General features: G+C 40.4%; 1 protein-coding gene across 1 annotated transcript in view; it reads left to right on the forward strand.

The window, feature by feature from the left end:
* Nucleotides 1-18571, forward strand: part of NOS2 (nitric oxide synthase 2) — a 74441-nt gene that overhangs the window by 26253 nt on the left and 29617 nt on the right. Inside the window, exons 10-17 of the mRNA XM_073565615.1 lie at nucleotides 1379-1518; nucleotides 2189-2363; nucleotides 6091-6192; nucleotides 7867-8061; nucleotides 10415-10497; nucleotides 14249-14393; nucleotides 16568-16672; nucleotides 16792-16841. Of these exons, the coding sequence (XP_073421716.1) occupies nucleotides 1379-1518; nucleotides 2189-2363; nucleotides 6091-6192; nucleotides 7867-8061; nucleotides 10415-10497; nucleotides 14249-14393; nucleotides 16568-16672; nucleotides 16792-16841 (995 nt within the window). The remainder of the gene's footprint in view (nucleotides 1-1378; nucleotides 1519-2188; nucleotides 2364-6090; nucleotides 6193-7866; nucleotides 8062-10414; nucleotides 10498-14248; nucleotides 14394-16567; nucleotides 16673-16791; nucleotides 16842-18571) is intronic.

Raw genomic sequence — 18571 nt, forward strand, 5'->3', positions numbered from 1 at the left:
CAAGGTAGCAGTTCCCCTTGTTTTCTCCCTTACCTTTTGGAAGATAAAGTTGTCAGCAAGAGAGGATAAGAATTTCCTTGACCTGTTAGTTTTGCCTGAGAGAGATTCCCAACAAATGTCTGGATAGTTGAAATCTCCCATGACAACTATGTCATATTTTTTTGGAGAACTTGGCCATTTGATGCATAAAGAGTTCATCCATAGCTTCAGCTTGCACAGGCGGCCTGTAGTAAATGCCTACAATGGTGTCCTTTCCATTGTTCTGTCCTTGTATTCTTACCCAAACAGTTTCCACAGAACTCCCAGTCTCTGAAGCTTCAATCTCTGTGCAGATATATGCGTTTCTAACATACAATGCGACACCCCCTCCTCGTTTATCAAGTCTGTTTCTTGCAAATAAGTTGTATCCTTCTAGTCTTGTATTCCAATCATGTGTATTGTCCCACCAAGTTTCAGTGATTCCAATGACATCATATTTCTTTTCCTGTGTTAGTAGTTCCAATTCTCCTTGTTTGTTGCCCATGCTTTGTGCATTAGTATAGAAACATTTGAGCGTAAAGAAGTTGTCCAGGACTAATATATTTGATGATAGCACGGTGGCTCAGTGGTTAGCCTTGCATCGCTGGGGTCCTGGGTTCAAATCTCTCCAAAAACAACATCTGCAAGGAGTTTGCATGTTCTCCCCGTTCCAAAGACATACTGATAGGGAACTTAGGGTACCGTTACACCTAGCGATGCACCAGCGATCCCGACCAGCGATATGACGCGGTCAGGATCGCTGGTGCATTGCTAGGTGGTCGCTAGTGAGCTGCCACACAGGCAGATCTCAGTAGCGACATCGCTGGGGTCGGGGGGTCGCTACTTACCTGGCAGACGCGGCGATCCTGACGTCCTCCCACCCGGCTGCACGCCTCGCTCGTCGGCGCCACAGGAAGCGCAGCAGGAAGCTGCCGATGAGAAATGATCCAGGAGCTTCTCACGCGATCAGCGATAACAAAATCGGTGACTTTACAGCGATATTGCTAGCGATATCGCAGTGTGTAACGGGGGCTTTAGATTGTGAACCCCATCGGGGACAGCGATAATAATGTCTGTAAAGTGCTGTGGAACTAATGGCGCTATATAAGTGAGTAAAAATAAATAAATCTATCATTCAAGTGAATAGGAGATAAAAGGCAGTATTTGGCAGCAGCCATTAAATAGTGTAAAGAGCTGCATGGTTGTGCCCCTTACATTGCTTACAAAGGCCGCTGCTGGTTGAGATATCAGCTCATATATTGAGGTACTGGGTGTTGGATTTATACTACTTTTAAGGAAATACTGAAGGCTGATAAAGAATCTTTAACATTTTGTAATGAAAGATATACTATTTTTCTAGTTATGTATACAGCTTGGATGGAAGGCAAAATATGAGCGGTTTGAGGTTCTTCCTCTGGTCCTGCAAGCAAATGGTGAGGACCCAGAATTATTTGAGCTGCCAAAAGATCTAGTATCTGAAGTCGTAATGGAACACCCAAAGTAAGAAAATCAGATCATTTCAAAAATACTTACAATTTTCTGAACTTTTGTATTTGGATATGTACTGTATCTATCAATATATATACATTGAATGAATGTAAAGATGGATGGCTAGGATGGGTTTGTTTTTTTAAAAAAAGTCTTTATAGAGGCAAATCCTCATATATCAAGTTTTATAAACTTCTGCTAGCTTATGTTGGAAGATGGATTTGAAGGTCTCCACGTTTTGCTCTACATAAAGATGTCTATCAGCGATTCTAGCAGCACCCACTGTTTAGGCCCCTGATCTAAAGATTAAGCCTCCTACAACTGGTTAAAGAGAGACTGTCAGCCCAAAATGACTGTTCAAACCAAGCACCGGAGATCGATGCATCCTAGGCATGGTCAAACAGTTCAGGACACCTTCTCACCTACTGCACTTGTTATCCATCTACTTCCTTTCTTCTCAGGCTCCTAAAAAGCCAGAACTGTGAAACAAGGAAAAAAGGGGACGAAAATTAGAACTGAACAGTTTGGCCATGCCAAGTGGTTGGTTTGGACAGTCATTTTGTGCTAGCAGATTCCCTTTAATTTTGCGCTTTGTTGCTCTGTGTAACATGTATTGGATATAAAAAATAGAGCAATGTAGTAGTATTCTTCAGCTGACTAATAGTTTGTCTTGTTTGTACAGATTCGAATGGTTTAAGGACCTTAACCTGCGGTGGTACATATTACCTGCAGTTTCTAGCATGCTGCTTGAGGCTGGAGGCATTGAATTTACAGCATGCCCCTTTAATGGTTGGTACATGGGGACAGAAATTGGTGTTCGAGACTTCTGTGATGTTCAGCGGTACAACGTGCTGGAGGTAATGGACTCACACAATGGTTAGCTGTGCTGAGGTTAAGGGTTAACGGCTTCATTATTAGGATTAGAAAATACTGTAAGTGAAACCTTAGCAGCGAGTGCAGCGATGACGGAGCACAGGCATGGGAAAGTAGTGCCACAGGAACTGACACGTAGCCCACCCATTTCTCGTGTGCTCTAAAACCCATTCTAAAAGGAATAGGCGACTGTCATTTTCATCTGAATTAGGAGCCACAAAAAAAACCCAGGGCAGATTCTTGTCATTACTTATTTTAATCGGCCTGATTAATTCTGCAGAAGGCACGCAGACTGCCAAATAACACAGAAATTACGGAAATACTACAAATGTCAAATACAAATCAATAGGAATACTAAACTAAAAGTATTCAAAAAGAAAATAATATAATATATCACTATTAACCACTTCATGACATGGCAATTTTCTATAGCTTTTTATCCTCCCCTTCATCCAAGAGTAATAACTTTTTATTTTCCCATCAATATAGCCGCATGAGGGCTTGCTTTATGCGGGAAGAGTTGTACTTTTGTATGACACCATTCGTTTTACCACATATTGTACTGGAAAACAAGGGGGAAAAAACAAGTGCGTTGAAATTGCAAAAAAAGTGCATTTTTGCAATTTTTTTTATTTTTATTTACCACGTTCACTATATGGTAAAACTAACCTGACAATGTGATTCCTCAGGTCAGTACGAGTACAAAGATACCAACATGTATAGTTTTATTTTTATTTAATTGGTGAAAAATAATTTGGAAATTTGTAAAAAAAAAAAAAAAAAAAAGTATTTTTTTTTCACCATTTTCCGTGACCAGTAACGTTTTCATTTTTCGGGATATGTATCTGTGTCAGAGCTTATTTTTTGCACCCTGAGCTGTCCTTTTTACTGATACCATTCTGGGGTACATATGATGTTTTGATTACCATACCTCTTATTGCATTTTATTGCTATAATATTTCTAAAACTGTAATTTTGTGTTTTTAAAAACTTTTTTCCACGTTTTACTATATTTAATAGTCTCCTTATGTGACTTGAAGTTGCGATCATCTGATCGCTAGTGCTATGCATAGCAGGGCTTCAGCAGTGGTTTTTAAATGGAAAATCACACCCTCCTATGAACGCCAGCTACTGGCTGACTTTCACAAAAGAATCGTCCTGACAGGCACAACAGTTATCATCCGAACCCTGTCCGTCATGACAACGCATTTTCACCCCGCAATCGGGCTAAGTGCCGGAATTGGCGCATCTTAGAGTTGTGCCATTTCTGGGGTTGCTGGGGGAAGATTTTTGTAGCCAGGGGGGCCAATAACCATTGTCCCTTCCTAGGCTATGAATATCTGCCCCCAGTCACTGGCCTTCCCTCCCTGGCGCAGAAATTGTGCACGAGCCCATACCATTTTTTTCCCTCAAAAAAATCATTTATTAATTACATACATGTCCCATAATTTGCACACACTATACTAATTATATTGGTCACTGACATCTATACATCTAACTATTCTGCATGTGTACTGTATGTAAACCATGTCTTCTATCCTGTTGGCTCCTGCATTGATTTTACAGAAGCCAACAAATTAATTACTGGCTATTCTTCTATGTATCTCTCTATGAAATATTAATACATAGGTATATATATATGAATACATATGGGATAAATCGAATTGCCATAAACATGTTCCTATTCCAAGGATACTCTCAATATATGATGTGAAACATGAAAAGAACAGAGTTTTTTTTTATATCCTATTTACAAAATAGTCAAAGCAAGTCCAAATGACTATATTTCAAGACTACTTTCTAGATGCATATAAATTGTCTTTATTACAAATTGACATACATGTGAATACATATACAAAATCAGTGATTAAAAAGTATACACAAGAACAGACGGGCAGCGTATAACCTATAAGCACCGGAGGGTTTCACACATGAGACAAAACATATCCCTAAAATCATTACCTAGTAAAGTGCATAGTGCCAGTATTGGTAGCCAGTATGTCATACAGAACTGAAGTCTCATGAAACGATTTTTGGGAAATGTGGGGGTGAAGTAAAGGGTTAAATGCCCATATTATATAAGGTATCTAGCATGTACAGGGTATGGCAACCAGAACATAAGTAACCAGTCACCTGGACAATAATGGCGATAGTAGCTATAGTAAAGAGCCAAAAAACCCAGCAATCAAAGAACTCCCCATAGCCTTACCCATATTCAGACCGGGTAAGAGATGGAAGACCGCAGGGAACGGGGAGCGGTGAAGCAGCAGGTAAGAGACAGGAGCCGACTGGGGGGAGGGGGAGCAGCAGAGCTGCGGGTCACAGAGCCAGCCCCGGCTTCCAGCACACATACTCACCTGCCTGCGCGCCCTCGGTGAGTCGGTGACACTGCATCTCGTTCCGGGCGCTGGGGCCAGCAGCTCTTCCAGCTGAGCAGTCACGTGGCCCCGCTCATTAAGGTAATGAATATGCACTGCTCTCCACTCCCAGAGGTGTGGAGCGCATATTCATTACCTTAATGAGCGGTACCATGTGACCCCTCAGCTGGAAGAGAGCTGCTGGAAGTCAGAACAAGATGCAGTGCCACCGAGGAAGCGCAGGCAGTTAAATAGGATGTTTGTTTTTTTTAACAGGAATCATACATATGGATAACGGGATAAGGAGCCATGCATACCAGGAGAGGAAGGACTGGAGAGCTATACATACAGGATAGGGACTGGAGAGCTATACATACAGGATAGGGACTGGAGAGCCATGCATACAGGATAGTTACTGGAGAGCCATGCATACAGGATAGGGATCGGGGGTTCCATGCATACAGGATAGGGACCAAGGAGGCCATGCATACAGGATAGGGACCGGGGGAGCCATGCATACAGGATAGGGACCGGGGAGTCATGCATACAGGATAGGGACTGGAGAGCCATGAATACAGGATAGGGACTAGAGAGCCATGCATACCAGGAGAGAGACTGGGGAGCCATACATCCATACATACAATGACAGTGACTGGGGACAAGGGAGCCATACATACAACCACAGGGGACAATGCATACCCGGATTATACTCGAGTCAATAAGCTGACCCAGTTTTTCATGGCAAAAGTAGGTGCCTCGGCTTATTCTTGAGTCAGCTTATATTCGAGTATATACGGTATATACACCTATTCTATGTGTAAATATATATATTCTATCTGTTCTATTCTAACCTGTCAGTGTGATTGTACACTAGCCGCATATGAATTGCCAGCTTTTCAAAGGACACCGGTGAGTAAAAATCAGACAGCACTCACATGGTGCGAGTGCTGTGCGATTTTTTTTTTTTTCTCACACCCATTGACTTGCATTGGTGAGTCTCGTCTGAGATACGCAGCATGCTGCGATTTTTTTTCTCAGTCCGATTTCAGCTGAGAAAAAAATCACAGATGAGATGTCACCCAGTGAAAAACATTGGACCGAGTGCAATCTGTTTTTTTATCAGATTGCACTCGTCAGTATTTCTCGCAAGTGAGTACAAGTCCTTAATAACATTTTTGTTTCTTATCGGAAAAATGTATCAGATTTCTTATTAGAATCTGTGATTGTTTCATACATTTCCATGCACATGCTGCAGAAATAATCCCATCTATGGAACCATTACATGTTGTTTTGATCTTATATTTGTATCTCTATATGAGTACAATATCTAATGTGTCACAATGTGAATTTTCAGGAAGTGGGAAAGAGGATGGGCCTAGAAACTCACAAGCTGGCTTCACTGTGGAAAGACCATGCCATTGTCGAAATTAATGTAGCCGTCCTATACAGCTTCCAGGTAAGTGCTACCATAATGGAAAATGTCAAATCAATGTATATATTGTAGGGAAATCCTATATTTTCCCATGAAATGAAACTTAATTGTCATTTTATGGTGTATACTTAAGGCCCTTTTACATTTAGCGATCCGACCAGCGATCCGACCCGGTCAGGATCGCTGGTGCATCGCTAAATGATCGCTAGTGAGCTTTCACACAGAAAGATCTCACAGCGATGCAGCAGCGACGCAGCGGACGATACTTACCTTTCACACACAGCGATCCAGACGTCCTCCCGCCCGCGTCCAGCGTCGCTCGTCATCACAGCAGGAAGCCCCAGCAGGAAGCGCCCGACGAGAAATGGAGCCGCCCGATCTCGCGCGATCAGTCGGAGGTAAGTATTACACATAGCGATATCGCTAGCAATATCGCTATAACGTCACAAAATCGGTGATATTTTAGTGATATTGCTAGCAATATCGCTATGTGTAAAACCCCCTTTAGGGTTTATGTAACATGACGAATAAACTTTGACCCTTTTAGCCTACAGCAACCAGTGAGAATTCAAGCTGCATGTCATTAATTGGACAAGAAAAATTACATATGAATAATAATATGCTCAAATGGGCAGAAAAGCAGTGCCCATAAAGAAAACAATCTGATTCAAGCTTTTATTTCTCACAAAAGTCTTTGGAAATAACAGTTACAACCCGATTTGGAATTCCAATACCAATTTGCCATCTCGTGTTAGTGTGAGCCCACTTTTCCCAAAAGCCATCTTTAGATCTCATGGGCACTGGGTTACCACAAATATTCCTTTGTCTTTTCAATGTATTCTTCTGAGTTTTGAAGAAACCACAAAGAGGATCTTGGCAAAATGACACAAGATTAGCTCAGAACCTGTTTGATTCAAACTCTGCCAAGTTGAGTTGAATCAAGAAAAAGATAAAAAATTAGACATTTCACCACTGTATGTGATTTATCAGCGAGGTAGAAACAAACTAGATGTTCAGAAGCCAACATAAGACTCACATTATTTCAGCGTATCTGTGTCCAAGTCTAGCTGATTCAGTCATTAATTCTGATTAAACTAATTGACTTGCCTAGAAAATGTTTGTAATGTTTGTCTAAATTTTCAAATGCATATGCCACAAAATTCAGGGAGGAGTTGTAATCCAGCTAATATCCAAATTAATAGAACATATATCCTAATATTCTAATGTGCACTCTTTATGTTTAGAAACATAGTCTACAAAGAATTGAATAACTGTTAATGATAAAGGACATATTCTTGAAATTGATCTGTATGGCGTAAGAGTGCTGGTGCGCTACCCGATGAAGAAAAGTGAGCAGACTGCAAATAGTTAATAACCTTTACTAGCAGTCACCTGATGAAGGTTTCTTCTGGACCCAAAAACTATTTAAGTGAATTGAGTACTTCTAATAAAGGTAATTAATTATTCACACTGTACTCGGGTAGCGCACCAACACTGCGCAGCTGTACAATCACTTTCATCCCGCTCAGTCCATGAATGGGTACACTTTTAGTACTCTCTCTCCGTTCTTCAGTTGAAATGGGTTCATCACGCAAACCACCATTCTTCTACCATCAGAGCACCGTCACAACCTCTTCTCCTAAATTCTTGATATTATCAAGCAGATGCTAACTTCTAGTATAACATTTCTATATTCAGAAACACAATGTGACTATCATGGACCATCATTCTGCATCTGAGTCTTTCATGAAGCATATGGACAATGAATACCGGTTGAGGGGAGGATGTCCAGCAGATTGGGTTTGGCTTGTTCCCCCAATGTCAGGAAGCATCACTAAGGTGTTTCACCAAGAAATGCTTAATTACATTCTGAGTCCTTTCTACTTCTATCAGGTAGGAGAAAAGTCTACAAAAGACATGATATCGTAGTTGTACTTGAAGCCACTGATTCTGTTCCATCCACAGGCATAGGTGTCATCTCATTGCTATAAAATATTTCACTGGGTCCCGAGGGTGGCAAGGTGTCTCAGTGGTTAGCATGCAGCCTTGCAGTGCTGGGGTCAAATCCCATCCAGGACAACATCTGCAAGGAGTTTGTATGTTCTCCCCGTGTTTGCATGGGTTTCCCCTGGGTTCTACGGTTTCCTCTCACATTCCAAAGACATACTGATAGGGAACTTAGATTGTGAGCTCCAATGGGGACAGAGATGATAGTGTATGTAAAGCACTGTGGAATTAATGGCGCTATAAGTGAGTAAAATAAATACCTAATTCCTAATGTTATCATATACCTGTGTATAAAATAAATTCATTATAATGTGACTTAATTGTAATATTATTCTACAATGTTTCTAAAGGAATATTTCAGCCAGAAGAAATTATCACCAACGTGTTTGACTGTTTTAGCGAGGGCCATACACCTTGAATGGTGTAATATGGCACACACTTGACCACTATTCTATTCCAATCCTCTAGTGCCCATTTCTGGTGACATTCAGGCATTGAAGTGGTCAGACTCTCCCACAGTTTAGTATTTTTAAACTAAATACTGTAGGTATAAAATATGTTAGGCTGAAACACCATTTTAACAATAATTTTTTGTCTAGAGTAATTTTATACATTGCACCCCAATAAGCAGTCTTCTGGCCCCTCTGAAGAAGGTAATTTTGCATCTGCTTCAGCTCATATACCTAGGTCATTGACTGAACTCTGCAAAGGAATACATGGATTTCGTCCGCGCTGCCCAAATGATGAAATTCCAGAAGGTTAATAAAGTTTGACAGTGTCACGTATTCCATTGCAGAGTTCTGTTTCAGATAGTCGGTGACTGACTTGTGGGTCTGCGGTAGCCCTTATCTATACATGCTTTGAATACCTACTACCAGGTGAGCCGTTTTTTGTCAAACCGCTTTCTTTATTTGTGGGATAAGACCCTATATTGCACTTGTGTCTCCCTCTTTCCTCACAATATGTCATTGACTGACATGCTATTAAAGAGGTTGCTTGGTTTAGAAACCCAATTTTCAGGTTCTCTATCAGGGAATTTTAAGTTAGTAGAGAGATTAACGAGACACTTACATAAAGCTGAGAATGACTACCAAGAGGGTCTCTTGCTCTGGATGACCCAGCACCTTCATGTGTCAGGCTTTATGTGACACAGCTAATGGATTTTCATGGGATTCCAAAATGCTTAATTTCCTGAGCGTTGGCATTGACCAGTGTGGACAACCCCTTGGATCTTCATACACATACCGCCATTTATCACTCCTTAAATAAAACTATTTTTGGAATTATTACAAGACAGTTAAACCTCATTTACATGAATATAAAAATGAAAGAAATGTTTAGTTTCCCTAACTAACTGGTTCTTTTGATAATATATAAACATTTTGTTACATAATTTTCAATTTTTGTATTTCCCATTGTGATAAAGATGAACAAGTGCACACATGCCATAAAGTCACACCGGCATCACTGGGCAGTGTGTCCCTGCTTGATCCATAGTTTGGACCAGCGGCATCGCTCTGCTTTTTCTGGAGCTGCACTAAGCAACTTTGCCTCTGCAGTTTCGGAGGAGTACAAGGACACTGTAGTTGGCTGGATTGGTAGCTACCAGTACTCTCCAGAGATCCAACCCGCTTCAGGGCAGTGTTTACAAGCTCTATTGGAAAGCACGCATGAGCCAGACACTGTTCGACTTGTTTAGATACACAGCAGCGGTGGTCTGTAACCTAGGATACGAGTCATAACCAATAAAATATGAGTCCATCCACGAGACCAGAGGGCAATTTTATTAACAAGAAATTAGCAAAGTTGCTTGTTTTTACAAGAACTTTGTAATTTATCCAATTGTAGATGATGGTACTAACCCGTTATTACTCAATTTAAACTTCAGAATGTTAATTGTTCACCATGATAGTGCATTTTGGTGGATGGCCTCTTTTAATAGCATGCTTGAATTTTTTTTTTATACCCACCTTTTTCTAAAATTCAAATGTTTCTAGATTTTATATTTATGTGAGTACTGAAGCACTGAGACTTTTGTGTGTCTTCAGACCAATTTAGAAAATGTCATTTTTGGCCTGGTGAGCCAATCTTCCAAAAACATTACTTACTTTGGGTTCCATGACAATCCTTAAGTTTATGATGCATAAATATGATACCTAAATCCATGTCTATCTTCTCTAGGTAACTCCATGTACTTGGATAAATGTTTACAAAGCTATGTCATTTTTGTTTATTTCAGATCGATGCTTGGAAAACTCACAAGTGGCAAAACGAGAGGAGTAAACCAAAGAAGAAAGAGTTCAAACTCAGTGTTATCTCCAAGTAAGAAGATTGTCAAGTTAGATATCTGAATGGGAACCAAGTCTTTCCACTTGTAGTAACATAAAACGGTTCTGATCACATTCATCCTTTCTGACAAGTCAATGGGTTTTAAGGGAGTTTTCAACATTGTAAAATGGAGTAAGCAGGCTGCCGAAATCAGATAACTCTCAGAACTAGAGTTGAGCGATACCGTCCGATACTTCAAAGTATCGTATCGGATGGTATCGGCCGATCTTTAAAAAAAGTATCGGTATCGCCGATTCCGATACCGGAAGTCCCATTCAAGTCTATGGGACTTCCGGTATCGGAATAAGAAAAACCCTTTCCTGCCCTTGTACAGCCTCTCTGGGGTCTGTACGGGCCTTTCGGGGGGCTGTGCCGGCCTGCCAGGGGGTCTGTGCAGGCTCCGGTGGTCTGTGCCGGCCTGCCGGTGGTCTGTGCCGGCCTGCCGGGGGGCTGTGCAGGCTCCGGGGGGCTGTGCCGGCCTGCCGGGGGGCTGTGCCGGCCTGCCGGGGGGCTGTGCCGGCCTGCCGGTGGTCTGTGCAGGCTCCGGGGGTCTGTGCAGGCATCGTCCGATGGGACTACAAGTCCCATCGGGCGATGCCTGCTACCATGACAGTGATTGACACATTAGCCAATGATGGGACAGTAGTAGTCCCATCATCCGGCTAATGTGTTAAATGTAAAAAAAAAAAAAAAAATTACATGCTACATACATACAACATGCATACTACATACATGCTACATTCATACTACATACTACATACATGCTACATTCATACTACATAAATACTACATGCAACATACATACTACATATATACTACATGCATGCTACATACATACTGCATGCTACATACATACCACATATATACTACATACATACTACATGCATGCTACATGCATGCTACATGCTACATACATAACACATATATACTACATGCATGCTACATACATACTACATGCTACATACTACATGCATGCTACATACATACTACATGCTACATACTACATATATACTACATGCATGCTACATACATACTACATGCTACATACATACTACATATATACTACATGCATGCTACATACATACTACATGCTACATACTACATGCATGCTACATACATACTACATGCTACATACTACATATATACTACATGCATGCTACATACATACTACATGCTACATACTACATGCATGCTACATACATACTACATGCTACATACTACATATATACTACATGCATGCTACATACATACTACATGCTACATACATACTACATATATACTACATGCATGCTACATACATACTACATGCTACATACATACTACATATATACTACATGCATGCTACATACTACATGCTACATACATACTACATATATACTACATTCATACTACATACTACATATATACTACATACATACTACATACATACTACATGCATGCTACATACATACTACATGCATGCTACATACATACTACATGCATGCTACATACATACCACATACATACTACATGCTACATACATACCACATATATACTACATACATACAATACATTCATACAATACATACATAGACATACAGTACATATAACATAGAGTAACATACTTACCAATACTTGTCACATTGTTCCCCGAAGCCATTGTCTTTTCCGGGATAAATATTAACATAACAAACCACAAAAATACTCACCCACGATCCGAAGCAGTCCACGAGTGTGTCCCACGACGATCTTGGGTAGAGAACTGCAGCATCAGATGATGCTGCCGTTCTCTACGGGCTGCAGGAATCCAATGACGGAAGGTAGGTATCCTTCCGCACTGTATTCCTCCGCCACTTAAAAAAAAAAAAGTCCCTAGTCTCACTTTATGCCATTGCTGTGTGGGAAATTCCCACACAGCAATGGCATAAAGTGAGACTAGGGACTTTTTTTTTTTAAGTGGCGGAGGAATACAGTGCGGAAGGATACCTACCTTCCGTCATTGGATTCCTGCAGCCCGTAGAGAACGGCAGCATCATCTGATGCTGCAGTTCTCTACCCAAGATCGTCGTGGGACACACTCGTGGACTGCTTCGGATCGTGGGTGAGTATTTTTGTGGTTTGTTATGTTAATATTTATCCCGGAAAAGACAATGGCTTCGGGGAACAATGTGACAAGTATTGGTAAGTATGTTACTCTATGTTATATGTACTGTATGTCTATGTATGTATTGTATGAATGTATTGTATGTATGTAGTATATATGTGGTATGTATGTAGCATGTAGTATGTATGTGGTATGTATGTAGCATGCATGTAGTATGTATGTAGCATGCATGTAGTATGTATGTGGTATGTATGTAGCATGCATGTAGTATGTATGTAGCATGCATGTAGTATGTATGTAGCATGCATGTAGTATGTATGTAGTATATATGTAGTATGTATGTAGCATGCATGTAGTATGTATGTAGTATGTATGTAGCATGCAGTATGTATGTAGCATGTATGTAGTATGTATGTAGTATATATGTAGTATGTATGTAGCATGCATGTAGTATGTATGTAGTATGTATGTAGCATGCAGTATGTATGTAGCATGTATGTAGTATGTATGTAGTATATATGTAGTATGTATGTAGCATGTAGTATGTATGTAGCATGCATGTAGTATATATGTAGTATGTATGTAGCATGCATGTAGTATGTATGTAGTATATATGTAGTATGTATGTAGCATGCATGTAGTATGTATGTAGTATGTATGTAGCATGCAGTATGTATGTAGCATGTATGTAGTATGTATGTAGTATATATGTAGTATGTATGTAGCATGCATGTAGTATGTATGTAGTATGTATGTAGCATGCAGTATGTATGTAGCATGTATGTAGTATGTATGTAGTATATATGTAGTATGTATGTAGCATGTAGTATGTATGTAGTATGTATGTAGCATGCAGTATGTATGTAGCATGTATGTAGTATGTATGTAGTATATATGTAGTATGTATGTAGCATGCATGTAGTATGTATGTAGTATGCATGTAGTATGTATGTAGTATTTTTTTTTTTTTTTTTTTTTTTTAACATTTAACACATTAGCCGGATGATGGGACTACTACAGTCCCATCATTGGCTAATGTGTCAATCACTGTCATGGTAGCAGGCATCGCCCGATGGGACTTGTAGTCCCATCGGACGATGCTTGCACAGACCCCCGGACATCAGCACAGCCCCCCGGCAGGCCGGCACAGCCCCCCGGCAGGCCGGTACAGACCCCCACAGGGTGCACAGACCACCGGCAGGCCGGCACAGCCCCCCGGCAGGCCGGCAGAGACCCCGGGCAGTCCACACAGCCCCCCGGCAGGCCGGCACAGCCCCCCGGCAGGCCGGCAGAGACCCCCGGAAGGCCCGAAATGACGGCGCATCATGATGCGCACACACCGCGCATCATGATGACGTCAGGCCGTCAATCAACTGAACTTCCGATTCCGATGCCGAATTCCGATATTGAAAAAATATCGGAAGTCGGTATCGGAATTCCGATACAGCAAGTATCGGCCGATACCCGATACTTGCGGTATCGGAATGCTCAACACTACTCAGAACCCATTTAGTTGGCGGACATGTATTGTAGAAGAAAACAGCGCTGGCCTCGTAGGAAACCATGTGCTAATCCTGTTACAGAAATAGATGATGTGTTGATCTGAGATGTTTTGCTGGTTGTATACATTACATGCTTAATGCACATTATGTCCTTTTTCAGGGCAGTGCTTTTTGCTTCAATACTTATGCGGAAATCTATGAAGGCCAGGACAAAAGCAACGATCCTCTTTGCCACTGAAACTGGAAAGTCTGAGACATTTGCTAAAAAACTACAAACGCTATTTAGTTATGCATTTAACACTAAGGTAAGAAAAAGTGTATTATCGTAAAACACTTAAAGGTATGCAAAGTTCTATTTTCTTTTTTTCTATAAATCAACAGTTCAAATAAAGATAGGAAATTTTGTCATATAAAGTGCCTTTTTAGAGAAAATGCCTCTTTCCCCACTTATCAGGCCTAATTTTCTCCTGCACTAATTATTTACTCTCCAAAAATGCTCAAACGTCTACAAATCAGAATGCAGTGAGGGATCAAATTACACCCCTCACCCATTGCCTAGTAAACTCTACAGAGAAGGGAAACTGGAGGGAAACAAAAGTAGAAAGACACAAGCTGAAACTGTAACTTGTATTTTTCATTTTTAACTTCACACAAAGCCTTAGCAGTTTCAGCTTGTGTCTTTCTACTTTTGTTTCCCTTCAGTTTCTCCCTTCTCTATATAGTTTACAAGGCAATGGGTGAGGGGTGTAATTTGATCCCTCACTGCATTCTGATTTGTAGATGATTTGAGCATTTTGGTGAGATGGTCTAAAATAGTGTTTTTACTTATGTACACATGATGGCTTTTTGTGAAAAGTCACCTGAAAATACAGTTACACAGTGCAAATACAGATCCTGTGATATTTAAATGACCTGTGCTGCAAGTTTTTATCATGCCGTTCTTGTGTTCTCAACTTGGGAATAAAAAGTTGCAACCATTACGGCTAGCTTAGGAAATGTAAAGATTATAATCAACTGATTTTATTATTTTATGTTCTGTCTTCTGTGACTTTTTCTCACGTTCTTTGATTTTTCTTGAAGTATCTTTCTATTTTTTCATTTTTTTCCATAATGATCCACATTGAACTTTAACTGCAACCTCACTTTTGAGTACGGATGAGTCCCTAGTGTTTGGAGAAAGCAAAAAACTAATTTAAAAGTTCTTAGCTGGGATCCTACTTAGAATTATAGAATAATAGAGTTGAACGGGACCTCCTAGGTCATCTAGTCCAACCCCGCTCATTGCAGGATTTACTTCATTTGTCAGAATGGCTCTCACTGTGAAAAGTCCAGTTCACCCATATAATACGGGGTCAATCATTTTTTTTAACAGCTAGTATGTAATATTACTTTTATGGCAATGTGCGACTGATTCTGATTATATTAGTTGTTACCTGGGGTTTTCGATCTATTGTGATCGACCCAAACGCTGGGTCAATTTCAGAGTCACAGCAAGCTGGGTTGATGAGCTGAGTGTTTCAATAACCACTAAAGAATGTTTTAGTGATGTATTCCCCATAAGGTAAAAGACTGTATATTGTGCTTTTACGATTCGTGCACTTTGAGGTCCAAGGTTACATTGCCTCATGGGCTGTGGAAAGTGCCACTAAATTCTGCCATGAATTTTTTTTTCAGTAGAGACTCGGAAGAGCTTGTTGCTGTAGTTAGTGTGTACATTCTGGCTTTGGAGTGCTGCAAAATATTGCTTTCAGAAGTAAGGAGAGTGAATAAAAGTGGGGTTTGCCACCAAAGGGCACAGTGTGAGTGGACCGTGTGCTGTGTTTGGAGAAACTGCCAATGGCCTATATGTTAGACATTGGATCGTCTACCATGCAAATGTCAGTAGGCTGAAGTAGGAGAGGATTTTCCCTCACCGAGAGGAAGAGAAACAGTGGGTTGGAGGTCGGAACAAGATTCTTATGGAAATTCAGCGCAGGGGGAATTCCTGGAACTCTGTATAGGTCCAGAGAATTAAGGTGCCAGCTATTGGTACAACAAGCATGGTGGGCTGAGAGGATCTTCATCCCTTGGGGAGGTGAGCTCCAAGAGAGAGGTTTTTTGTTTGCTGCAAGTAATGTCAGTCATCAATGGACCGAGGAAATATTAGTTGTAGGAGGCATTGCTGCTTAGTTCATAGGGCCATATGCATGGAGAGTGACCCTCCTACTGTAAAGTCTGTAGAAGTAATAGTCATAGATTAACAAGTTTATTTGTGCTAAGTCAATGGGAAAATAATTCCAACCTGCGGTGTCTGTGAAGTAGCATTAACCAGTCCGGGATGGATGTGGGGCCGTGTGTAAGACTGTGAAAATGATTACTAACAGTAGATTTGTTTTATCAATATGTTCCTCAAGTGTTTCTTTGGAAGCGAACCCTCGACCACCTCTTATCCTTATGCTCAGATCAGAGCATTTTTGTAATGAAATGATTTACATTATAGGTTTTCTGTATGGAAGATTACAACCTTGATAACTTGGATAAAGAATCTCTTCTCTTGGTGGTAACAAGTACGTTCGGAAATGGTGACTGCCCCAGCAATGGAGAGGTGGGTCTAATAAATCTAATTTCATCTTGTCCAATTTTCCATAATTCCATGATTTTTCCATCTTGGTGTTGGAGTTTCCATGCTGAGAAGTGTATATTTAATATGTTTTAATTTTACAGAAATTCAAGAAATCAATTTTCAACTTGGAGAAACTGAAAAACAAATTGAGGTATGAAAGTATATAATAATACAGTACAGAGTAAGCTCCTGGACTCTATAGTGATGTACTACATGCGGAAAGATATTAGCAGTATTTGGTACAGCTAGGGGGAATATATCAGGACATTTTCCAGATTTTTGTCTTTAAAAAGTTGCAAAAAATGATGCATGCCTTATTAGCGCAGAAAATAGTGCCACTCTTTACACTATTAAAAAGTAGGTGTGATATGTGTGTAGTTAGTGATCCAAATAAAGTTTAAAGATAGTCTTTCAGCACAGGATGAATGTTTAAATAGGCGCATGATGCACCCTTGACACGGCCAATTATATGCACCGTTCCACCTACTTGTTTCCCATCTATCGCTGCTCTTCTCTGGATCTATAAAGCCAGAGCTGTGAATCAAAGAAGAAAGGGGGTGGTGGGAATGGAGAGAGAAAACAAGAAGGTTGACAGCTGCAATGTTTGGCCACACCAAGGGAGCACCGAGCACCTATCCATGGTTTAAACAGTCATTCTGTGCTGACACTCTTTTTAAGGCCACATTCACACGATCAGTATTTGGTCAGTATTTTACATCAGTATTTGTAAGCCTAAACTAGGAATGGATGAAAAATGTGGAAGTGGCGATGTTTTTCTATTATACTTTTCTTCTGATTGTTCCACCCTTGATTTTGGCTTGCAAATACTGATGCAACCACTGATCAAATACTGAACGTGTGAATGTGGCCTAAGCCAGATTTATATATGAAACGTTTTAAAAAGTCTCATAAAAAGTGGCAAACTCACTCCAAGTCATTGTTGGGTAGATTAAAAAGTGGAATGTCATCTCTAGGAAGAATTGTTTTAACTAAAGATTCATCAATTTTATCCACAATCGTGCATCACTGGTGAATTTCCATGAAAGATATTTTATATCACCGTTTGATGGCTCTAGGCACAATAAGACGCCATAGGACAAGCACAATGTGCCCAGTATATGAGCTAACAAATGTGACACCTGCCATCTTCCGTTTGAAAGTGCCTTATTTTCAGATCTAACTTACGGTAACCTGTGCAGGCATTACAGCAGTGGAACAGGCCGTGTGGATGATATCGTAGAAATCTTCCACGTCAATTACTATTAGAGATGGGGTAATTGTGGACACAGAGGAAGCGTTGGGCACGGCCATCAGACAACTCTTCGCCCATTAACATACAATGCTGTGCAACTATAAAAGCATTTTCAGAGATATTTGTTAAACTGGGATCATATCAAGAGTTTGGAGGAAAGCTTTTTTAGGATATGTTCACACTAAGTTTTTTCAGAAGTTCTTGGAGCCAACATTTTCCAAAATCATCTTCAAAAAGTCTTGGAAAACTCTTCCAAAGCGCTTCTATGACAAATCTATACTTCTGCTAATATTAGGGTTTTTTTTAGTATTTTTGTTCTAGAAGATGTTTTAAAAATCAGCATGAAGGGGCAAAGAAAGTGCATGTCATTTCTTTGATGGAGATCCTGAAAGAAACCTTTCCAAAGTTGGCACTGTCTAATCAATAGGCTGCAAAGACTGCGTCAGGAAAAAAAATCCTGCCAAAGCTCTTCAAAACCATTCTAAGAAAAAAAAAAACTTTTCCAGAACCAACCCCCAAAACGGAGAGTTTCCTGAAGTTGTTTCTACTTCAAAACTCATGGTTTTTGAACTTTGAAAGAAACTGGGTGTGAACATACCCAAAGACGGACAAAAAGTTGTGGACATGGA

The sequence above is a fragment of the Dendrobates tinctorius genome, unplaced genomic scaffold (assembly GCF_039654945.1).
Source record: "Dendrobates tinctorius isolate UK_male_01 unplaced genomic scaffold, ASM3965494v1 ptg000016l, whole genome shotgun sequence".
Lineage (NCBI taxonomy): Eukaryota > Metazoa > Chordata > Amphibia > Anura > Dendrobatidae > Dendrobates > Dendrobates tinctorius.